This window comes from Mixophyes fleayi, chromosome 3 (genome assembly GCF_038048845.1).
Source record: "Mixophyes fleayi isolate aMixFle1 chromosome 3, aMixFle1.hap1, whole genome shotgun sequence".
Taxonomy (NCBI): domain Eukaryota; kingdom Metazoa; phylum Chordata; class Amphibia; order Anura; family Limnodynastidae; genus Mixophyes; species Mixophyes fleayi.
This window is the reverse complement of record NC_134404.1, coordinates 250,395,942-250,421,453: the sequence shown is the minus strand read 5'-3', so window position 1 is coordinate 250,421,453 and position 25,512 is coordinate 250,395,942. Positions and strand designations below refer to the sequence as shown.

Below are 25,512 nucleotides of genomic sequence, written 5' to 3'. Positions count from 1 at the left end.
TTTCTCATCTGGCTTCTACCCACCTAGAATTTAATAACAACCAGATGCAAAGTACAGATGCAAAGGAAAAATTAGCATTTTTTTAATGATTACTGTATTTACAAATATTTTAAATCAGTGTTGCAAGGTGTACAAATGTCACTTTTATTTTCATAGTTGCTTGATACTACAATATAAAATCTGTGTGTTATAGGAGAGCTGGATAATTTAACTACTTGGTTTACTCTAGAGCTCTATCTCTGGGTTAAAATTAGTACTATGATGCAATTGTAAAGCGCTACGGAATTTGCTGGCGCTATATAAATAAATGGTGATGATGATGAATGATGATATAGTAGTTGTAACACTGTCATTCTAAGAACTGGCATAATGTTAAGCCAATAGGTGACTTTGTGCAACAAGGTATACCTTGATCCTTAAGGAACTGTGTTGGAAAGGATTCTTGTGCAATATACGAAGCTCATGTGCTGGAATGTAAAGTATATTCATTTACATTAATTTACACATGTATTTACACATTTATTACATTCTACAATTCAGTGTTGATGGGCATCACCTTTTTTTTATTAGCTATTTTTGTCTTAGACGATGGTGAGAAAATCCAACAATCCATCAGTGGCTGTTGTCATAGTGGTGGCTTCTCTTATCTTAAACCTTTTGCAAAATATGCAAATAATATTCAGTATACAATAAATATTACCTGCCTCAATATTCACTTATTTGTTAATGTGTAGGATGCTTGATAATAGTTAATGTGAATGAATATTAAATGTAGAATTAGTAGGTAATATATATATTATAATAATATAAGCAGAGTTTACCAAATTGATTATTCTTGTCTATGTCCCATTAGTATAAATCATATAAATTGCAATAATAATATGTTATATTTTTATTAATTTTCACTGTATAAATGTACTCTTTGGAGTAGATTAATCAAAGGTTTTAAACATTGTACATAGTATTGTTTAATGTAGTATCAAGTAAATTACCAAAATGTATGCAATGTAGTAATATTAGTACTTTTAGTAATTCTGATTATGAGAAACTTGGAATTCCTTTGTGACCTTAGATCTTAAAACCTGTACAAGTGTGCTTGTACGCAAATACTCACATATATGTCTTTCTCAACCCAAATTCTGGTTTGATTTAGGCCTGGAAACATCTCATACAAAAGGTAGGAGTTAGTAAGTTTGCAAGTAAACATGTTTGAGCTCCACAAAATTATTAGGAGTGGGTCCTCGCACATTAATAATATGCACAATAATGGATGTGCTTGTATTTTTTATTGCAGGAATATTTGTTCATGCAAGGAAGAGTCTGCTAATCAAATATATAACCTAACAATGACAAGCACACAACTGGCTAAAATATTATATATTATACAATATATACCTCTTAATAACTAGCATAATATGGCTAATAAGTGCCAGTACTTTCCAACAGATTGTAGCAATATGTATATAACACATTTCTGAACCATTATACTTGTTTTTTCCCAACCCAATATACCAGCATATTACAAACCTGTTTCCCAAAAAACTATTTTTTCTACCAACTTGTATGCCTTGTATGAAAGTTGCTTTAAATGAAAGAGTTACTGGTGCAAGGGCCATATATGCACTTGTTCTAGGAGGGCTTGGACTCCCTTTCCACAATCAATAGACTGCCTTGGTCATCTGGCGGCGTGACTGGCACCAGAGAAAGCACAGGATTTATGTAATCCCGGAGTAGCAACCCAGTGGCGCACAAAATTATCCGGGGACAGAATAAGCACTTTGCACCAACTCATTTTTATTTATTGTTTTACAGTTGCACCAGGGCCGGTGCAAGGTTGCTCGGCACCCTAGGCAAAGCTTAAGCTTCCATCCCCCCCCCCACATTTTCTGTAGCATCCACCCCCCCACACATTTTCTGTAGCATCCATCCCCCCCTTTCTGTAGCATCCATTCTCCCCCCTTTGTATAGCCTCCATTCTCACCCCTTTTGTGTAGCCTCCATCCCCCCCTTTCTGTAGCCTCTGTTCTCTCCCCCTTTCTGTAGCCTCTGTTCTCTCTCCCCCTTTGTATAGCCTCCATTCCCCCCTTTCTGTAGCCTCCATTCTCCCCCTTTGTATAGCCTCCATTCTCCCCCCTTTGTATAGCCTTCATTCTCCCCCCTTTCTGTAGCCTCTGTTCTCACCCCCTTTCTGTAGCCTCTGTTCTCTCCCCCTTTCTGTAGCCTCTGTTCTCTCCCCCTTTCTGTAGCATCTGTTCTCTCCCCCTTTCTGTAGCCTCTGTTCTCTCCCCCTTTCTGTAGCCTCCGTTCTCTCTCCCCCTTTGTATAGCCTCTATTCCTCCTCTTGTATAGCTTTCATTCTCCCTCCTTACTGTAGCCTCCATTCCCCCCCTTCTGTAACCTCAATTCTCCCCCCTTTGGTATATCCTCCATTATCCCCCCTTTGTATAGCCTCCATTCTCTCCCCTTTCTGTAGCCTCCATTCTCCCCCCTTTTGTATAGCCACCATTCTCCCACCTTTCTGTAACCTCTGTTCTCTCCCCCTTTCTGTAGCCTCCGTTTTCTCTCCTCCTTTGTATAGCCTCCATTCCCCCCTTTCTGTGGCCTCCATTCTCCCCCCATTGTATAGCCTCCATTCTCCCCCCTTTGTATACCCTCCGTTCTCCCCCCTTTCTGTAGCCTCTGTTCTCACTCCCTTTCTGCAGCCTCTGTTCTCACCCCCTTTCTGTAGCCTCTGTTCTCTCCGCCTTTCTGTAGCCTCCATTCCCCCCCTTTCTGTAACCTCAGTTCTCCCCCCTATGTATAGCATCCGTCCCCTGTCCCCTCCTGTTTTCTGTAGCCTCCTCTTTCCTGTACTCACCTTAGCTTCTTCTTTTTCCTTCCTTTCTCTTCTTGCTCGCTTCTTTCTCTGTCGGCTCCTCTACACTGGCAGCGTTGTAACGTTACGACACTGCCAGAAGCTGGGAGCCAGGCGCCGGGTAAATTTAAAAATGTGGTGCTGCTACAGTGCAGCACCGCATTACTGCAGGCGGGCGGGCGATCTACCCTAGGCGATCGCACCGCCCGCATTTATTTATAAATAAGTACTGGGTCCCCGGCCTTAGTGCCGCCCCCCAGAGGCCGGCGCCCTAGGCAGCTGCCTAAGGCTGCCGAATGGGAGCGCCGGCCCTGAGTTGCACTCATTTCCCTTGTCCTAGCTTTCAGCTGGGCAATAAAATGTTTTAAATCCCAACCACTGGCTGGGGCAATATCTCATGGCACTATTTATTTACTTATTTTTTTTTTTCACTCTGTCTCTTTCACTTTTTCCCACTTAGACTGAGGGGTGAGGCCGCTCTTATGGACTATGGTCCCCATGATCTATGTGAGGTGGTGTGGCCTTGAGGCTCCATTTCACTGAACAATTTGAAAGCCCTCCATCGGAAAGGGGGAGGAGATTTTTTTCCCTGGGTGCAGCTTTGGTGGATCCCAAGGTAAAAGGACTCCCACTAGCCTTGCAGTCCAAAGCTAGGTACACACTACAGCCGACATACGACCGCTTGTTCAAGAGTCAGGTCAGTGTGTGTAGTAACATGATAGTCGAAAGTCTGCCCAAATGGACGATTGTCGCCTCATTTGGTTGGTCGTACCGTTAAATATTTTCGTTCCAATCTCGTTTCTGTTCTGTAGTGTGTATAAACTTCCGACCAATCCACGACAATCCTCCGATACTTCCTCGACATGGGGGGCGTATGTATGTAAATTTATGATGTCTGTACCAGTCCCACGTGGTGCGGTATCCGCACATCACAGGCTTGTGTTTTGTATAGATGTATATTGCACCTGTCTGGCTGCAGACCATTACACTTGTATAAAGCATGTGTGTTATTACCCTTTGCATCTATGTTGGGAATCTATTCGTATTTACCTTTCATAAACTTATACCTTCATAAACTATTAAAGTTATAAAGTCTTATTAACCTTTATTAACTATTATTTGTAAAATACCCTGAATAAACCACACAGTGTTCATGCAACAGTTTTATTGCAGGAAAAAAAGTACATTTTTTACAATATGACAAGTGAAAAAAATAGTATTACACTTTAAAGGTGCTACTGGTTTGTGGCAGAACAGGTCTTGATGTCGCTTGGGTTTCTATTCCCTTTGATTTCTTTACCTACAAAACAAGGAAATAAGAAATGTTTACCATTAAACTTCTATATATTTATATATCCAACGCCAGAAATACTCTAATTTTTCTCACCTTGCACACTGTTCGAGATCAGTTTATGCTTTGGTCCCTGTGGCGCAATCGCAATAATAGCGGACTTAACCTCCATCTATTCTGGAAAACAGGCGCCATTTTGGTTATTATAATGGTACAGGTATGTGCCCAAAGCATTTAGTTGTCTATACATGTTCACTGAAATACCTTTGTGTCTTACTTCTTTCATATCGTTTTCAATTTTTTCTTGTTTGATAACAAGTGTTACATTAATGGTATCAGTGGTATCTAAACAGGCCTTCTCACCGATAATTCTTCGTTCTGACAAACAAAAAAACTATGTTACAAATTAGGCATTTACATTGCTTTGTGTGAAACTAGAATGAAATAAAGTCCTTCGAACAGGTACACTACACGTGCTACTGACCTTTTTTTAATGTCGTTGTCGTCCTGGTCCAGTACTTTGACCATAATCTCCACCTCTCTTGGGCTCATTGGATTTGCTCTTTGCTCTTCTTGAGTATCTCCATCCCCCACCTTAACTTTTTCAAAATTTTTTGGCCCTTCCAGCACCATCTCTGACTCTGTCTCCATCTTCATATCTGCAACCCCCACTGACACCTTCTCCTCACCCGCAACCCCCACTGACACCTTCTCCTCAACCACAAAACCCACTGACACTTTCTCCTCACTTGCCATCTTCTCACGATCCTCGGCGCCAGACAGGTTCCTCTGTCATTTTATACACTCAGACATGGGCATTCGTTTCTGCTGTGGACCAATCAGCGATGATGCTCGCAGAGAATGGAGCATTCCATTACATACGAAGGGATTTTTTTATTAGGGAATAATCATTGCATTGCACTTTACCACTTAAATGTTTTCTAAATTTTATGTATGGTAATAAACTTCTATTTTATAGGAATGCATGAAGAGACAGTGTTGCCTCCTCTTTTTATGCGGCTTTGAGTGTTAACTATAGTGAAAGTTCTGCCCCTTTATGCTAATGTCTTTGGTATATCGTTACATGCCCCTCAAATGATGCTTCAGTGTGTACGAAATTAAAATTATTGCTCACGACAACATGGCTGTAAAAAGTCGCTAAAGGGACATCCGCTCTTCCCTTTATCGTCTTAAACAAGGCTAGTGTGTATGCAGTCCATGGACTGTTCGATCGGACCATCGATCGCATGTAAAATCGATCGGCATAAAAAGTTGGAGGAAAATTCTGTAGTGTGTACCCAGCTTAATGCGCCTTATGGCTTCAGAGGCAGGGGATAAATGGACCCTTCGTCTTTTGAGAAGGGCCTGAATCATCGGCATCCCAGAGTACTTTTTGTGCTTTATACTTTTTGGCTCCTATTCTGATCTGCAAAAAAAAAAAAAAAGACCTGTGTAAAGTGTAGTTTTCGGTCGAGGATTTTTTTCTGTAAACGTACTGGTTTTTAGTTAATTGAAGGACACTATCAACATATGTGTAGCTATTGTAAATGCAGTGTCAATCTCAGTTCCTTTTTCTTATGTATACATTTGTGAATGTTGAAATTATATTAATGAATTGCTTTGTATTTTTAGATTTAATAGCCTTTCTGTATCAATATTTGTTAGTATTACACTTTGGAAAGATTAAGAATGTTTACAGTAGAGAAATTATGTTTACAAAGTTATATGATTATTCTATCTAATTTTTAAACATCAACTTCAGTTTCTAGAGATTACACATGTGCACCTTTTTGGACAGAAGGAGGTTCCCATCAGCAAAACAAAGGTGTTTTTTTTTATGTAAAGGTGGAAAGTTGAGGAACATGCTCCAAAATAGGAAGCTGGGTTATATAGCGTAATAATTTTAAGAAGAATGGTAGAGCATTAAAGGTGGACAAATCTATGGCCACCTAATAATCTGAGTACAGGGTAATATCAGTTGGAGTAATAAGACTTCACATTCTAGGTTTGCGCTTACCAGACAGGTTGTTTTTTTTTACCAATACAAAAAGGGGAAGGAATATTTAATAATTAAGTGTCTTCAATTATAATGAATGGAAGTATGCTTTAACAAGTTGTACCCAATAGTGATAATCAGAGCTGGATTAAGGCTTCAGGGGGCCCGGGGCACTTAAGACAGGGGGGCCCCTAAGATCTAAAATTAAGGGCATAGTGACACATCCTGCATTACATCACGTACAGCCCACAGTATGACACTTACAGCTCTCCCAGAGGGCTCGCTTAGGTTGTCTGCATAAGAAAAATCATTGCTTCCACAAACTAAAATACTGTACATTTAAACAATCATCAAAACACCATATTAAAATGGGTATTGACACCACACATTAAAACTAGCAATGATATCACACGCTAAAACTAGCAATGATACCGCACTTTAAAAATAAAATTTATAATGCACATTAAAACTAGCAGTTATACCGCAAATTAAAATACCATTGATAATGCATCACTGGGCATGGCCAGGCCACCCTCCTACAGACAAAAAAACTGCATTGTTGTGTACACCATTGAACGGTCACCAAAAATTGGGATTGTCCCACTAGAATCACAACATTTCACAGACTTTGCTGCTCTCTCCTACCTGTTCTTCTCACTTTCACCACCTGTGCTGCAGGTTTCTTTAGTTGCGGCTTGTCTGGATCCTGGAATGTTAGGGGCCCTATTTGGAGAAAAAAAAATGGGTACATTTAGAAAATTACAGCCACCCCTGGCGTTAAATCAGTACCACCCATGATTAATAATTAGGCCTTCCTCCAGCCCCAGGATTAAAATAATAGTATTCACATTTAATAAATAAACCTTTTTCCCGCAACCGTCACTGCCATTAAATAATTCATAGGCACATTTAATAAAGGGACCTCATTCTCCCCAAACCACCCCATCTTAAATTAATTGTCCCCACTATTGTGTCTCTCCCCTCCCTTTTTCCTCATGCTGTGTCTCTTACCCTTTTTTCTTATACTTTGCCTTTCTCCCCCCTTTTTTCTCATGCTGTGCCTCTCCCCCTTTTTCCTTACTGTGCCTCTCTTCTCCCCCTTTTTCCCCCATAGTGTGCCTCTCTTCTCCCCCTTTTTCCTCCATACTGTGCCTTTCTTCTCCCCCTTTTTCCTCCATACTGTGCTATTCTCCCCCTTTTTCCTCAATACTGTGCCTCTCTTCTTTCCTTTACCTCCATACTGTGCCTCTCTTCTTTCCTTTTACCTCCATACTGTGCCTCTCTTCTTTCCTTTTACCTCCATACTGTGCCTCTCTTCTTTCCTTTTACCTCTATACTGTGCCTCTCTTCTTTCCTATTTCCTCCATACTGTGCCTCTCTTCTTTCCTTTTACCTCCATACTGTGCCTCTTTTCTTTCCTATTTCCTCCATACTGTGCCTCTCTTCTTTCCTTTCACCTCCATACTGTGCCTCTCTTCTTTCCTATTTCCTCCATACTGTGCCTCTCTTCTTTCCTTTTATCTCCATACTGTGCCTCTCTTCTTTACTATTTCCCCCATACTGTGCCTCTCTTCTTTCCTATTTCCTCCATACTGTGCCTCTCTTCTGTCCTTTTACCTCCATACTGTGCCTCTCTTCTTTCTTATTTCCTCCATACTGTGCCTCTCTTCTTTCCTATTTCCTCCATAGTGCCTTTCTGCGTTATTCCCTTTTTTTTTTTTTACTTACCTTTCTGTTAGCTTCTTTCTTCTCCTCTCTTCTGTCTTCTTTTTTCTTTCCTGGTCCTCTCCGCGCTGCTCCTCACTGAATGACAAGCGTGACTTGATGACGTCACGCCTGTCATTCAGTATCAACAGTGCAGAGAGGAGGGAGGAGGAGGGACGCCAGCGCCGCGGTGAGGTGAGTAGTGTATCTTTTTTTTTTTTTTTTTACTACCCGGCTCCCCCCACCAACGAAAGGAGCCCCGAACCCCCCCACCCTTCCGCCGCCGCCGCCGCTAAAAAGAAAAGTGTAAAAAAAAAAAAATCAGTAGAATTTATGCGTGCGGCGGCGGGGGGCCCTCGGAGAGAGGGGGGCCCGGGGCACATGCCCCCTGTGCCCCCCCCTTAATCCGGCTATGGTGATAATGCTGTCAGGTGCAATCTAGATTTATGTCAAATCTGCACAGGGCAAGTCTCTAAATACTCTTGAATATATTGTACATCATATATGTATAATGCATTATATATTAAATTTGAGTGTTGGGCCCACTGAAACCATTATATCTATGGTTAATTTAAGTAATCCATACCTACTATAGGTTTACACAGGACTGGCAGAAGGGTACTATGCCCTTTGGCTCCCCAAAACCTTCAGAATGTTGTCTCATCAGGTGCTATGCCACTGCTCAAGTTAATTTAAATGACTAAACACCCCCCTTTTCCCCATTGTCAGCCAATGAGGATGGTGGTGGTGTGTATGTAAATCCCTTTGTTGACGGCCCTCAGTGCAGGGGTGGATGAAGAAGAAAAACACCAAGTGAGTGATATGATGTCATTTAGTCACTGTTTTAGATGCTCCAGAAATGTTCGCCTAATGATAGTGCTGGCCACTATTTTACATGTATTTTAATTTCTGCTTTGTAATATTGCTGAAATTTGTTTGTTAGGTGAAATGTAAATTATTGTGGAATCACCATTCCCACTGACTTCCTTGCCTTATAATAAACAGGATACGCATTTCCTTTATGACCCGACCAGCACTGAAAGTTTCTAGATTGCTGATTATTTGTCCTTCCAATTACTCACAGTGCTAGTAGTCAAGATAAGAACTCTATTAAGTCAAATGAAAGCTTGCAAACCGTATCACTTAAAATATATTCTTGAATTTTTTGAGACAGAAAGAGTTATGAATGAAAATAGACACAATGACATTATTCTCAGTATTTTGTCTGCATTGCAGCAAAGCCAGGGGTGAACTACAAACAAAGGCTAACACTCCACCAATTTCAGATGGAAAAATCATTGACAGTTTGCAAAGATATATTTTTGCAAATGAAATAGCAAACAATAACCATAATTCACACTGTGCATATCATGTAGTACAATGTATACATACCTAGGATTTTATTGTGTAAATACATGGTATGAATATACATCTTTAGTCTAACCATGAGTGATAACTTGAAAGTGTATAGGCAGCATAGTAGTTAGCATTACTATCCTCACAATGGGCTTTGATTCTGAACAGGACCTTATCTGTGTGGAGTTTGTATGTTCTCACCGTGTACGCCTGGGTTTCCTCCAGGTGCTCCAGTTTGCTCCCAAAATCATACTGGTAAATTAATTAGCTGCTGACAAAAATAGAGTGTGTGTGTGCATGTGCATGGTTGTGTGGTAGATAATTTAGACTCCAATGTGGCAGGGACTAATGTGAATGATTAAATATTCTCTTTACATGGCTGTATATAGGTGGCCGTTATAGCAATAAAATAATGATAAAAGTAAGTTAAGATTTCTGACATAGAAGCGTAATTTGCTGGAAAGGGTTTGCTTACATTCTAGTAAAGCTTAGAATTTCATCCCTGCACACTTTCTTTCCCCTTTCATATGCATCATAAGGTATATATTTATACATCATCATCATCATCATTTATTTATTTATTTATATACATCAAATAGAATTTAGAAAAATAAATTCCATTGATTTCTACTGTTCATTCTAAATATTCTTTTTTATCTGTAGGATATTTTCACAGAAACATTCATAAAAAACAAGATGGAACCCTTACCAACTGTAATTTTTGCCCAGGTTTAGCATTAATTAGTCAGGTAAGTAACAAAGTATTATTTTGTTCATGCAGTAAACTGATGAAATATGTAAAACATACTTTAATTTTAATGGTAATTGTGACACTCATTATATTTTGTCTAAAAATAGATAGCTGAGCAATAATAGGGGGTAGTTAAAAAAGGGTCTGAAGCCTGTCAGAGGATTATATACAATCAGTACAACATGACAACATGTACTAATACTTTTACACAGGTAAGTTCACATAAGCTGTGAAGGATAAACACACGTTTCTCCAAAGAATGATAAATATAATATAAGCTCAAAGGTGTAAGTAATGTTTCAGACCTTTCTAAATAGATTGCAGAGAACAAACTAGGGTTAATAGCATATATATATATATATATATATATATATATATATATATATATATTTATATATAGTAAATGTTCTACTTAAATTTCACAGTACTATTATTTGTTTCTTCATATATTTTTTTGGTACGTAATGCTATATATAGAAAGCATATTACGTCACAGACACCTCTGTTTCTTATAGTGGCTTTTTTAGCCTTTCAACAGAACAAGATTAACTATGTTGTGGTGAATGTGTGCATTGATAGAGAGACAGCAAATTTGTCTGAAAGGTTTGTGTAATTAAAAACATCTGCTGACGGCATTTGTAAATGGAGGCCTGCTAAGCTTTACCAAATAATTATTTCCATGAGAGGTAAACCTGAGACTAAGCAATAACTATGACCAAGGTAGAGTAAAAATTTGTGTCTACATTTGCTGTGAAGCTTCAATCCCAGATTGAGAACAAATGTAAAATGTATGTGGCTTACAAATCACGAAGAAAATGTCCTAAATTAAACTTTGGTTATGTTTGAGAAACCTCCTCAGCCCCTGTGTTATTCACACTTAAATCAATTTTGTGAGTAAAGATGAGAAAAATTGCTGTAGACTCTTATGGAAATTGAGTTTCTTGGTGGAACAGGCCATTTTGCAGACGTGTGAAGCTTATCCTGTGCAATCTTCGAGTTCAGGTTTTCTTTGCTCTTCCAAAGAGTATGACAATACAGCAGAATCAATTTTTCATCCCACCTCTATTCATGAATTGTGCAAAATGCAAATTTACAAATACATAAAGCCATTCCAATTGCCCAACTAAGGCCAAATTCTACCAATGGAACAAGGAGACTATTGTAGAATGAGGTGAATATTTAGTGGAACAGTTTTGAACACTTCGCTCATCTCTAGGTCTAAGTAAAATCAAGATTTATTAAGTAGTCATAAGAAGGTGTGGAATAATTTGGTATAATAAATAGTTTCAGTCCATACATAGCATAATCATAAAACTCTGTTTAGAGTATTACTTTAATTGTTGTGCAACTCTCTGAAAATTGGTAGTATTGGCCCATATGTGCGGTCATTTTCTGACACTGGAAGAGATCTGGCTGGGCAAACAGCCAGATCTTGTAAAATTTGGACACCTATGTGTGTGGCTAACCTGCACACTGATCCTGTTATTCTGCATCAAGTTCGACCCAAGTGTGGGCAGTTTAAGTTTCCTTAAGATGAATGATCTAGAAATTAAAGATTTAAAAGCTTCATTTAGAGAGCTCCATCCAAGTGGGCTGGACAATTGATGTTATGGAACATGGTCAGCTTTTAGCAACTTCTTTTTCTAGTTGATCTGAAAAACACAGTGCTTTCACTTGCAACATTATTTCAATTATGAGTTGAGATCATCTCTGATGGCTTCCAGTTAATGAAAGACATAGAAGGACATGGAGATAATTTTCTTTTAGGAGAGTTGCATCATTATTTATATATATATCCACTAATTAGTCATCAGGACCCTCATCTAATTTTTCATATTATGGAAATATATATTTTATATTAACCAATTCCCACCTGCAGTTTTTGTTATGTGAAAGCTCTAAAACATTACTTTCTTCAAATGTAAGTTATCTGTAACTCACAACAGATATTTCCTCTTTCATCATCATACTTATTATTATTAACTTTGGTGTTGTAATTGAGACAATGAAATTGTTTCTTATTTTACAGTGAAATGGGGAACTCAGAAAGTCAGTACAGTCTTCAGGGGGCACGAAGTCCAGGTGGTAACTCTTTGTCAGATGCCAAGCAGAAGAGCTGCTCTTTAAAATTTCATAGTGTTCACGGAAAAGAGGAAAATGACTGGACTTCTCCTGGGTGGGGACGGACCAACAGCAGTACTACCTACAAATCACGTTCACTAACAAGAACATGTCTTTCTCAGTGCAAGAGCAATCCACCATATTCATCGAGACATGGGGATATAGTGCTTAAGGGCTCTAAAACTTGCACCCATCCTAAGCACAGATCTAGTTTGGCAGGGGAGTGTTGCCAGGCAAATAACAACACATATTTGCCAGACAATGGGTATCATTATGTTGGTTTTGAGACTTCAGGAGATCACAGTGGATGCAATGGACACATATTAAGCTGTTATGATATTCATGAAAGTATGTCAGCGGCGCTACAAGCAGAAGAAAGGAAAAGTCCAAAAGTCTTGATTAAAACACTTGGAAAGCTGGATGGTTGTCTAAGAGTTGAATTTCACAACAGTGGGAATGGTGTGCCATCTGAAGAATCTGATGGACCAGTTCAGTTAATCAGATATTCCCCTGTAATGGAAACAAAGGAAATCACCCAGCATGATTCCCAGAGAAACTCTGGCATTGATTATACTGCAAGCCATGGTCTATTAGCAAGCGACTCTGGACTTAGATCAAGCAAAGGGAGTTCAATAAGTTCTGATTCTTCATGGTATGACTGCCCCTGGGGAAATACGAGGGACATCAATGATCTGGATGGATCCTATCTGACAAGGAGTTCCTTAGACACAAGTGTACATGGAGGACTTATTCCAAATGATAGTAGTGTACTGTTCAACCAAAGGTCTTCTCTTTCTTCACTTCGTGAATTATACACTTCTAATTTAGTAGGTGGTTTAACCCCTGGTCAATTGTCAGATGAATACATAGCTGCTCGTCACACCCTAAGTAACAGAGTTTCATTTGCCTCTGATATTGATGTTCCATCAAGAGTAGAACATAGAGGACCTACTCAGTATTCCTCGTACACCCTTCCATGCAGGAAATCACAGCCTTTGACTGAGGAAGCATCTAAAAAAGATACATTGAAAAGCCGAATGAGACGCATCGGTGACTGGACAGGAAGTCTTTCAAGGAAGAAGAGAAAGCTGCAGGTAGGTGTCATATTAACATATGCAATCAAGTTTAGATGTAGCAGTAAACAATTAAATGAAGGAGGGAAAATGTTTTTATTTAATATTGATAGTTTTATTTTTTGTGCGCAAAGCACTGGTTTCTGAGAATAATTTCTATATATCACACCTAGTGATATATGGTTTCATACACTGTAATTATCTCACTATACCACTATGGATAGCGAGACTAAGGCTTATTTAATAAGTTAATGGAAAAGCATGAATCTCTACTGTTAGCAGCTAGCACCGTTTAGCAACAACAGGTTTAGGAGCTACGCAAGTGTACTAAATATCCTTAGCACTTATACCTTGCATGCACATTACACCTCCTCTCATTTGTTTGTTCTATGATATTTTCAGTACTTCTTTTTTAATTTATCATATAGTAAGCCACATCACTATTAGTAATATTTTCTTAATATTTTGCTACAGTGGTAATAAGCTTTTTAACATTTACATAGCCTTATTTAATTTCACTAAATGTGTGTTATACACAATGTCTACAATATTAAAATGATGAGTCATGATGTTATCACTTATCTGATCATCAGTATTATACATGAATCATATATTTACATTTTATAATCTCCACTGTGGCAGGGTCCTATTAGTATTTTTAGTGCTTGACTTGTTTAATGACTTGAAAGGTTTGAGTGGCCTTAATATACAGCTCTCCATTTATTCACCAGGAACCAAAATGTAAAGATGCAAGTGAATGTTTTGACAGTGGCATTAATGACATTACAGCAGAGACAAGCTCCCCTTTACATCTTTCCAGTGTGATGTGGTCTGGGGGATCATCTGGGCCACTCATGCCACAGAGGAATGATTGCTCAAGTGCAATCAGCAGTGATGCTGTGAGGCAGAACATCTATGAGAATTTCATGAGGGAGCTAGAACTGGAAAGAACCAATGTTGAGGACGCTCCTACATCGACGGGGACAGAAGACTCGAGCAATGACTCGCTTAGCTCATTGGAACAACTTGACTTGCTGTTTGAGAAGGAACAAGGAGTAGTTCGCAAAGCTGGGTGGCTTTTCTTTAAACCGCTAATCACCCTCCAGAAAGAAAAAAAACTGGAGCTTGTAAACCGCAGGAAATGGAAGCAATACTGGGTGACACTTAAAGGTACAATATCCTGTGCCAGTAGTATTATCAAATATTAGAAACGGAAATTAAATAAAACTAGAAAGCAGTGATATCGGCTCCAAAAGTATTATAGAACCTTAGCAATGTAGTAGATACATAAGGTTTACTGTATGGGGATTATGTGCTTTAAACATGGAGTAGAATGGAGCTGTAAATATGTGAAAAAGTTTCAGAATCTCGACTTGCCATTGCATAAGAAAAATTGAGCATTCAAAAGGCTTTGACCATTTGTACTTTTCACTAAAAATTTTTTCTTGTTTTATAAGGTATTGTGTACTTTTACATTTAACATATAATTTATGTCAATGTGATTTAAAAGTTGTGGCAAGATAATTCACATATTTTTAATGGTATATAATTAAATTATTAGCTGTTTGTAATGTTTGGAGGGTGTGGTGGTCAAATATCAGTGTCACTAAAGATTTTTCATGCGGAGCAGGGAGTATCTCAATTGCATTCTAGCCTCAAGCTTCCAACAAGCTTTGTCAAGCTCTCAAATATTCAATATGCTTTAAGGGATATGACAGGCTGGGCTAAAATTCTTTCACTAATGTTTATATCAGCTTTTCTGCAGAGATTGTGGGACTTGCTCCCGGATTTTAAATTCATTCACAATGTGTTTGCAGCACTAAGGGGTTATCTAACAAAAGTGGAAATGTGCATAGAACCAAAGTAGTCGATCATCTACAAGCTTTATTTGGCCAGTACAAGTTAGACTAATGACAGGAATTATATTATTGATATGGGTATTGCACATTTTCACGTTTTCAGCATATTTCTTTTAATTAATGTGTGTATTTTTATGCTTGTTTGTTTTTTTTAAAGCCTCAATACCGTTTTTTAATCCATCTCCATTTTGACCTCATTAGGCTAGCTTTACTAAACTACGGGTTTGAAAAGTGGAGATGTTGCCTATAGCAACCAATTTGATTCTAGTTGTTATTTTGTAGAATGTACTAAATAAATGATAGCAAGAATCTGATTGGTTGCTATAGGCAACATCTCCATTTTTCAAACCCGCAGTTTAGTAAATATACCCCATTGTCTTTAATCGATACATATATATATGATATGGAGCCTTTACATATTAAGTGATCATGTGCATTAATGCTGGTGACAAATATATAAGTTGTTTTGTTAAATTAGAAATGTAGAAGTTGTTCAACTAACCCGCCCTACAGGTGTCTGTCTAGAAACATTTACCATGTAAAATGAAGATTATACAGCATCCTCGCTGACACAAAAGCTGACTTTTAATGAGAGGAGATTACCTGAGATGTATACAATTTAAGATGATTTTTGGGTTTGGACATATTTGTAATTATCTAATTTTCTCCAATAGCCATGAGAAATTTGTGGGAACTTATTCAGTATAGAGATAAATCAACTTTCAGACAAGTCAGATGGAGTCAGTCTCACCAACCTATTAGTATGATATAACTGTGGTGGCTCACTAACATTTAGAATTGCACCCAAGACTTAGGCTGGAAATAAAAAAAAGTGAGCACTGTTTCTTAGTTCTGTTGGAAAGAGTCTCTAAACTATATCAGTGCCAAATATTCATTGAAATAATGTGTATTTTTATTTTACCTGAAAAGAAACAGTATACATGTTAATAAAATTAGGTTCCTTCACTGTTTGCTTGTTTATTTTCTTTCATATTTGTGGCACAGAATCTTCTTAAATGTGGCCTGTGCACATTTGGCTATGTGAATATATGTTTTTCAAGCTGTTCCTTTCTGACTATATCCTTCATTATTATTAGTATATTTTTACATGAATGCCCTTAGAACTGTGTAGCAAATACTTATGTATGTTCTTCACAGATAGGTAGCATGTTAGGAGGTCTCTACATAAAACTAATGGCATAGTTTGGGACATCCTTATGTCTCCAGATGCAAGCTACTGACTCTGCTCCCAGGCTAACAGCTGGGAGTAGTTTGAGTGTGAACTGTGGCCATTGAATTATTTTCAATGGAGCTGTTTGAACAGATGCTGAAGCTTATTCAGGAAATGCCAACAATAAGCATTCAAAGACCACAGATTACAATTAAAGTTAGCTATAGGTGAAGTTCTCCTTTAATATTTAAATTCAAGAATGTCATATTAATTTTGCTTTCAAGGTTTGTAATTTTAATTTATTAAAAGTATTTTTGCGTTATCTCAGCACTGATGTATAATGGTGAAGGGTGGTGTGTTTATAATGTTTAGGTGTTAATTCTCACTCGCTGAAATATCTCAACTCAATTTTTCTATGTATACAAAGGTTGCACCCTGATGTTTTATGAAACCTATGAGGGAAATTCAACAGATCAGAATACATCACCTAGATATGCCCTGTTTGCAGAAGATGGCATTGTACAATCAGTTCCTGAGCACCCGAAGAAGGAAAATGTCTTTTGTCTCAGCAATTCCTTTGGAGATGTTTACCTATTTCAGGTTGGCCAAGTTATAATTTTGAATGTTTGATGTTTGTTACTTTATATTCTCTTAATCAACGGTGGGCAACAGATGGCCTGGGGCCCCTTGCAGCTATGAACTTCAGATGTGACCCTTCAGACCAGTAGTAATTTCTCCTTTAGGCTTTTGTCTTCATCAAAGCTTCAGTAGATTATGTAGATTACGTTCACACAGCCAATACAGCAGGGTAATCCATATGAATGGATAGGTATGTACCAGTGACCAGTACAAAGCCAATCATGGATTCACTTTTGGCTCCCAGTGTGTGAATGTATTGTGCTGGTGTGATGGTGGCATTAAATAAGGAAAAAATGTGTGCAAAGAGGCCATTACTGTAAATGCTTTTCTGCAAATGCTGTGTGTGACCCCTTTAAAAAAAAGTCAAGAATTTTTAGAATTGCTATTTATTTCAGTTAGCCCTATTCCAGCTATACAATTGTTTAGTTTTTGACAAAGATAACCAATTACAAACCTTTTATCTGTAAATTATAACAAAACCATGTTCAAGATGTTTATATTAATAGGTACTTCCTAATACAATGAATAAGGTAATACTAATAGAATGTTTTAATGTTTATTTTTAAGCAGAAAATTTATTATGGCTCCAATCACAGTAAAGTTTATAAGTAAATAATCCCTAAGCCTTCTTAGTAGAGTAAGATGGATGGGCAATAGTTCATATCAGACAACTGTTGTGAAATGTGTACAACCACGAGATCTGTCGCATGAATGGAAGTAAGACATGAATGAGATTTCATATGATATACTGCTGCATTGCAACAGACATCTAAAACAGTGCTAGAAAAGATTGTAAACTTGTGAGCCATAAATATATATCTCATTTGTCACACTTCTGCCATGAGATACACAAAGGAACATATGTTTAGATTAATTTAGCACTAGTCATTTATACCACCTTCATCTTGTAGGCCACCAGTCAAACTGACCTAGAAAACTGGATTACAGCAATACATTCTGCTTGTGCCTCACTCTTTGCCAAGAAGCATGGGAAAGAAGACACCATCAGACTGCTGAAAAGTCAAACCAGAAACCTTATGCAAAAGGTTGACATGGACAGCAAAATGAAAAAAATGGCAGAGCTGCAACTCTCCATTGTTAGTGACCCAAAGAATAGAAAAGCCATAGAAAGCCAGGTATGTGATTCAGTAGCCAGCAGTAGTTGTTTATTGTACTGTACGGGTTCCTTTACAACTACCTAGTCATTCTAACTTGTACGCCTTTTGTTGTTGGTCTTCAGATAATTGTATAGTAACCATGTATAAAATGTCACTGTATTTATTTATAGAAAATCATATTTATGACCTGCATATATGGAAAGAGGAGTGATTGAAAACAAAAATAAATTGACTTAAAAAAATCTATTTACAATCAATTTTCTAATTCAATTGCTGACCATGGTATCAGATGAGGGAAACATAATATTATTAGAGTACATACAGAGTGCTTTATTTAGAATAAGGAGTAAAGCATAAAAGGGATCAAATTTGCACCTTGGCAAACCATGTTGCACCGCAGGGGAGGGGAGTTAAATATAAAATTTCAATTGGGAGGATGCGTATCCTTGCGTCCCTCTAAAGTGCAGTATAAAAATGTGTCCATTATTTCTGTACTACATGCAAAAGCAGACAGTTTTTGCTGGCATGCAAACAAATTTATGAATTTGCACATCTTGCATTGAAAATTGGTTTGTCAAGGGTCAAATTTGCCCCATTTTTGCTTTGCTCCTATCGCTATATTCAGAATATGTAACACAGAAACTTTGCAACTTAACAAAGATGACTATAATTTAAAAAACAAACAAACAAGTTTTATAGCCTTAACTCATCTCATAATTAATACAATAGTTTAGATGAGTTTCATGAGGTAAAATAATGTTATTTATCTTCTGCTCTCTACTTGCCACATCTGCCAAAGTCCCTGGTTACCATGGTTCCTTTAATTGTCCTATTTGGGGTTGGGTACGTATATATACGATGCTGAAAATTCTGAATGACTTTACTCCTACATAAAAAAAACAAATTCTGAGAAAAACAAAAACAATATAAAGAGACTTAAGTGTTTAAACACTTAACCTGCGGGGTCCAGACATTGCCGCTTTAAATTACCATTGATGTAAGTTGCGCTGACATCAAACTGTCGGAGTCCTGTGTCTTCGGAATGACTGCCTGTCAGCATGCCGCTTCCTTCGGAGATCTGCAGCTTCGGTGTTCAGGTAAGTCTCTTTATATTGTTTTCGTTTTTCTCAGAATTCAGTTTTTTTTTTGTAGGAGTAAAGCCTGTTGGAATTTTCAGCATTGTAAATACGATCACCACCGCTATTTGGCCTCTTTAAAACAAGCCTCACATAATGAACTTGTCTTGGACTTAAATGAGAAGTTAACAGGAGAGTGACATTGTCATCCACCCATGTTTATATCTTCTATTATATTTATTTATTTGCCCCATAGTGAGTAAATCATTTTTTTTTAAATGCTACAGTTCAATCCTAAACTATATATCATGTTCCATACATGCCTCCCCTAAGAATGAATTAGTATCTGATATGATTAATGTCTGATAGTAATAGTCACATTCCATGTACATTTTAAATTGTAAATGTATTTTCTTTTGTATGTATCCATCTCCACATAGTAAATAAATGCAGGTAAATGTTACAGAATAGAATATGCTAAATATGTTAAATGCTCAGTGCTTAGATTTCCTTACCTGCAATATGTTATATTTTATTAATATTGTCATTGATTATTTTTATTGCACCACCATATTACGCAGAGTTTTCAACACAATATTGTATTATTCACTTAAGTCCCTGCCCCATTGGAGCTTACAGACTAAATCATACTTGCCTACTTTCGGAAACTTGTTTTCGGGAGAGGGGCGTGACTGGAGGGAGGGGGCGGGGTGCGGCCAAACGCGTCATTTTGGCCCCGCCCCCACAACGGAAATGCTGGGGTTTTTGCGGGGGCGGGGACAAAATGACGAAATTCATCGCGAATCACGGCATTTTGGTATGGCTGTAGCAGGATGCGGGAGATTTGTCAGCTCTCCCGGGAGTCCGTGAGACCGACCTGAACTTCGGGAGTCTCCTGGACATACCGGGAGAGTTGGCAAGTATGGACTAAATTCTCTACCATGCAACACACAAACTAGGAATCATTTTGTCAGATGACAACTAACCTACCAGCGTGTTTTTTGGATTGTGGGGGGAAACAACAGCAAACACAGGGAGAACATATAAACTCCACACATATAATGTCTTAGCCAGAGCACTGTAGGTCAGAAAAGCTAATAATTGTGTAAACATTTGTTTCTGCTACAGTCAGTTATAGGGTAAAAAGATGCATTTGATTAGGCTAGACTTAGTATTCTTGCAGGTGTCCCTAAAAGGGATTGTTGATATGCTGGTTTGAACTGAAGAGTGTCTATGCCTCATATTTGCTGTGCAGGGCTGTGCTGTGTGTGCAAGTGTGCACAATGAACAAGGATGTCCTTTCCAGCAAATCAAACCTTAGGGTTTATACAAACCTGAAAACTAGGTATGCTGACAGGCTCAACAGTCAGATCAGTAAATACATCTGTCACCCATTTTTAGCCATGTAGTGAGTCACATGGATGTTAGTGATAACTCCCACTCGCCCACTAGCCTTATGCTACAGTCACTACTAAACACAAAAAGCAACCATACGGATGTTCTTGGAGGATATACAGAATTCTGAATTAGTCCCCTTCTTCCACATTCCTTTTTTTCTATTACTTCTTATAATTTTTTATGTACTTTACAATATGGCATAAAAAAGACACATTTTTAGCACATATTTAATAAAATTGAGAAAATATTAGCAAAAGTATTTTTATGCCCAGTTTATCTTGTGTGCCTGAACCATACACATGTCATGGCTGCTAAGGGGTCAGTGTGAATGCATACTGAGATAATAAGCTTGAGAAATCCATCCTTTTCGTTTCCTTTCTACCCATACTTGCCAACTCTCCCGGAAAGTCCGGGAGACTCCCGAAATTCGGGTCAATCTCCCGGGCTCCGGGCGAGCTGGCATTTCTCCCGCATCCCAATCTCACCGAGAATCGCGTCATTTGACGCGATTCTCTGTGAATCACGCCATTTTGGAGGGGGCGAGGCCAATTTCGGCATTTTGGCCCCCCGCAATGTGAATTACGTTTTCGCAGGGGGCGGGGGCCAAAATGATGCACCCCCTCCCGCCCTCCAGTCACGCCCCCTCTCCCGGAAACAAGTTTCCGGGAGTAAGTATGTTTCTACCTCACATTATTTTTATACAGTAGGTAGAAAGTAGAAAATGCTTTCCTGCCCTGCCTTAAAGAGCCTGATGACTAACACAATTGTAAGTTTAATTCAAAGATGACTTAACATAGATTCTCAGTCCACCTTTCACATTCCTGCAACAATGTTTTTTTAACTGAAAAGATTAAGATTTTGTAAAAATATACTTGTAGGAATATAGATAAAAAAAAAAGGAAAGAGAAGGATGATATAGAGGGGAAGGGAAGGGTGGGGGGGGGGGGGTCATAGTGGGGTAGGAGCACAACAAAAGATCCCAAAAATCAAATTAGGCTACTAGTAAAAATCAGTATACACAGCTATGATATAACGGCCATCAATTTTCATTATTCATTAGAGCATTTGATTTGTGTATTATGTAGTTACAGATAGCATGTTGGCTGTTGGCATTAGTATATTCAGTTCTACCATGGATACTGTTATTCCTTAATTAGACAGTTAAATGTTTTGGCTTGATTGCAGTGAAAAGCTGAAAGATGTAAGTACATCAAAAACTAATAACAAATTATTTTTTATGGTCATGTCAAGTTATGTTCATTTGGAGTGGTTCCTACTTGTCAAACAATAGCCTCAGTCTTTTTTGGCAGCTATGCATTTTTAGAAGTTAAAGGGATCTGATTAATGAAAGAGTCAGTATCTTGGATAGTGAAAGAAAAAAATGGAATGAGTCTGTCTTTATAGAAATGTGCTCACTTTATGGTACTGTAATCTGTCATCTATTGTTGTATATGTATCGATTACAGCATATTTGGTTATGGCATTGTTTTTCAATGTAAAAAATCTCATGTATACGCATACTGTTTACCTAATTAGAAGGAAATACTGAAAATTTTAGTTCTACCAACAAAAAGAAAGAAAAAATGTTATCCAGCATATTCTGAACAGATGCATTCAGTTTCAGACTGGAGCATGAAGGGCCCACTAGGAAAATGTAATGATAGGGGCCCATGAAATAGTGTGTGCATATGCGCGCTGCTGGAGGAGCATAGTGAGCCACTAGAGGGGATGTGGTCAATCTACGGAATAAAGTTTACTTTTTCTTTTGCTACTTGCTGTTAATTATATGGGCAATACGGTAGCTGCTCAGCACTGTGCCACTTCTTCCATTTGAACCACCTTTTTCCAATCCTCTGCTGCCAACAAGTTATTCAAGTCATCACATCACCCAGGCAATGTAAGGTTTGAAAACAGCTGCTCAAGTAGTTGCACAGTGCTGGTGAGCTACAGTGGTGTCTGTATAATCGATATATATATATATATATATATATATATATATATATATATATACACACACATACTATACATGCTCTTACCTAGAGCAAAGTGAATGTATGTCTTCTGTCATCCCTCTTCTTCGTCTTCTCCTGTGCAGCTATGACAGTGAGATGTCTGGCAGCAGAGAGAGGGTAATGTAGCATATGGGGTGCCTGGACGCAAGGAAAGAGGAGTGTGGTACATTGAGTACCTGTTTGCAGGGAAGGGGGAGTGTGACACACAGGGCTGCCAAGAGGAATTCAGGGCCCCGGTACAACAAATTCATGGGGCCCCCCTTGTAGTCGAGTATGCAAAAAAATAAATCAGAAGTGTAGTCATGCATTTGGGGGCGTGGCAAATGCGCCATTGGGGTGTGGCTAACAAATCAAAATCACTAGGCTCTGAATTCGCTGTAGCATCACATATGTTCAAGCACTCCTGACTTTCAGGACATCTGGCACCACAGTGTAGTATAGAAAGAATGCAGTGTGTACACAAAGAGTTCAGTCTTGGCCTGCACCTTACATTGTTCTTCTCGCTTTCACCACCTGTGGCTGCATGTTTTTTTAGTTGCGGCTTGTCTGGATCCTGGAATGCTGGGGGCCCTATTTGGAAAAAAATGGCTACATTTAGATAATTCCAAACAACCCTGGCGTTAAATCAATAGCACCCACGATTAATAATTAGGCCTTCCTCCAGCTCCATGCCTTATGATCACACTGCACCCTCCATGCTGCTTTTGCCCCCTTCACTTGGCTCCCCTTCATCATACTATGCTGCTCCCCCCCCTTTTTCAATCCCACTGTGCCATGCCCCCCCCCCCCCCGTTTTTAACCTCTGTGCCATGCTGCCCCCCTGTTTTTTAACCCCACTGTGACATGCCTCCCCTGTTTTTTAACCGCACTGTACCATGATGCCCCGTTTTTTAACCCCACTGTGCCATGCCCCCCCCCTCGTTTTTTAACCCCTTTTTGCCAACCCCCCCATTTTTTGACCCCTCTGTGCCATGCCCCCCTTCGTTTTTTAACCCCTCTGTGCCATGACCCCCCCATTTTTTAACCCCTCTGTGTCATGTTGCCCCCCATTTTTTAACCCCTCTGTGTCATGCTGCCCCCTGTTTTTTAACCCCTCTGTGCCATACCTCCCCTCGTTTTTTTAACCCCTCTGTGCCATGCCCCCCTCGTTTATTAAGCCCTCAGTGCCACGCTCCCCTCGTTTTTGAACCCCTCTTTGCCATGCCCCCCTAGTCTTTTAACCCCTCCGTGCCATGCCCCCCCTCGTTTTTTAACCCCTCTGTGCCATGCTCCCCCCCCGTTTTTTAACCCCTCCGTGTCATGCTGCCCCCCCGGTTTTTAACCCCTCTGTTCCATGCCCCCCCTCGTTTTTTAACCCCTCTGTGCCATGCCCCCCTTCCCCCCCCCCCCCGTTTTCCTCCCATTGCTTACCTTTTCTTCTCTCTTCTTTCTTGGTCCTCTCTGCTCCTCTCTGCTCCATTCTCCATTCAGACGGAATGCTGGGCGTGACATGATGACATCACGCCCGGCATTCAGTCTGAATGGAGCAGAGAGGAGGGATGCTGGCGCCGCAATCACGTGAGTATGTTTATTTTTTTAACTATCCTGCTCCCCCACCAACGACCGAAGCCCCCCCGCCGCAAACCCCCCCCCCCCCCCCCCCCCACAAAAAACAGCAAAAAAAAAAATTGTTTTAAAAAAAAAAAATTGTCTGCGCGAGGGCCTGGGCCGGGCCCCCTGGCATGCCCAGGCCCAGGTAATTAGTACCCACTCCCCCCCCCTCTTGGCGGCCCTGGTGACACATGGGATGCCTGTTTGTAGGGAAGGGGGAGTGTGACACATGGGATGCCTGTTTGCAGGGAAGGGGGAGTGTGACACAAGGCATGCCTGTTTGCAGGGAAGGGGGAGTGGGGCAGATGGGATGTCTGGCAGCTGGGAGGGTAGAGAGTGGCAGATGTGGTGCCTGGATGCAGGAAAGGGTGGAGTGTGGCAGATATATTAACATATAGATACAGTATATTAATCCTTTACATACACACACACCAGAGCCGGTATACATACACACCAGTCTCCACATTATGTGATCCCTGCACATACTCCATACTTGACCATACTGGGTGGTCATGTGACAGGTGTGTAGGAGGGGGCGTGGTGATGCGTAACCATAGCCACGCCCCCTGCTAGGAAATGGTAAAAATCACAGCATTTTGTAGCAGGGGCGGGGTTAAATCATGTTAAGCTCCACCTTCATCACCGGGAGGATGCCTACTCTTCTGGGACTCCCCAAAATTCTGGGAGAGTAGGCAAGTAAAACATATTCACACCCGTCTCTACAGCATGTTAACCCTTTACATACACACACCAGTCCCCACAGCATATTAAACTTTTACATACACACCAATCACCAAAATAGGTTTACTAAAAAGAAACACTCCACCGCACACACACACTTATTTAATCATCATTTAATTACCTTATCTACTCCTCTGTCTGCTTCCTGGAAGTCTCTGTGGGGAAGGGAGAGAAGAGAGCGTGAGGGAAAGGGAGGCACCTACAAAGAGGTGGCAGGTCCCTGGGGAAAGACCAACCAGCAGGAAGAACTACAGTGCATGGGTACTGTAACTCTGACCACTCCTGTATAAACAACAAAGAGGAGAAAGTTCCTCTCTTCTTGAGGCCTGTCCAGGCAGTCCATTATCATGCAAGCCTGGGAAGGCATATATAACCATGCCTTCAGTACCCCACCGCCTAGAAAAAGGGGAAGAAACCATCCAGCAGTACATCACACAAATGCTCTAGAAAGACATCATAGTTGCCAACTTTTAAAACCTCCTCTAGCAACCGCGTCACCATGGGCCTGCCCTCTGCTATGGCATATTTTAAATTCACTGCATTGCATGGTGAGGGAGGGACTTGATGGATCAAATTTTGTCATTAAACCCCACCTCTACCAAGAACTGAGAGGATGCCTACTCTTTCGGGGAACTCCTCAAAATTCTGGAACATCAGGGCAATTCCATGAGGTTGGGCAAGTATGCATACCATAATTTTGGGTCTCTACCTGTGGGGTCCGGATCCTTGAGTTGCAGTGGTTGACAAGGTTAAATGCAAGTG

General features: G+C 39.6%; 1 protein-coding gene across 2 annotated transcripts in view; it reads left to right on the top strand.

Moving 5' to 3' along the window:
- TIAM2 (TIAM Rac1 associated GEF 2) overlaps positions 1–25,512 on the top strand; it is a 324,497-nt gene that overhangs the window by 151,639 nt on the left and 147,346 nt on the right. For both annotated transcript variants that reach the window (XM_075203392.1, XM_075203391.1), the window contains 5 exons: positions 9,865–9,950; positions 11,982–13,167; positions 13,878–14,316; positions 16,604–16,776; positions 17,727–17,951. In XM_075203392.1, coding sequence (XP_075059493.1) covers positions 11,986–13,167; positions 13,878–14,316; positions 16,604–16,776; positions 17,727–17,951 — 2,019 coding nt within the window. In that variant the 5' untranslated portion in view covers positions 9,865–9,950; positions 11,982–11,985. The remainder of the gene's footprint in view (positions 1–9,864; positions 9,951–11,981; positions 13,168–13,877; positions 14,317–16,603; positions 16,777–17,726; positions 17,952–25,512) is intronic.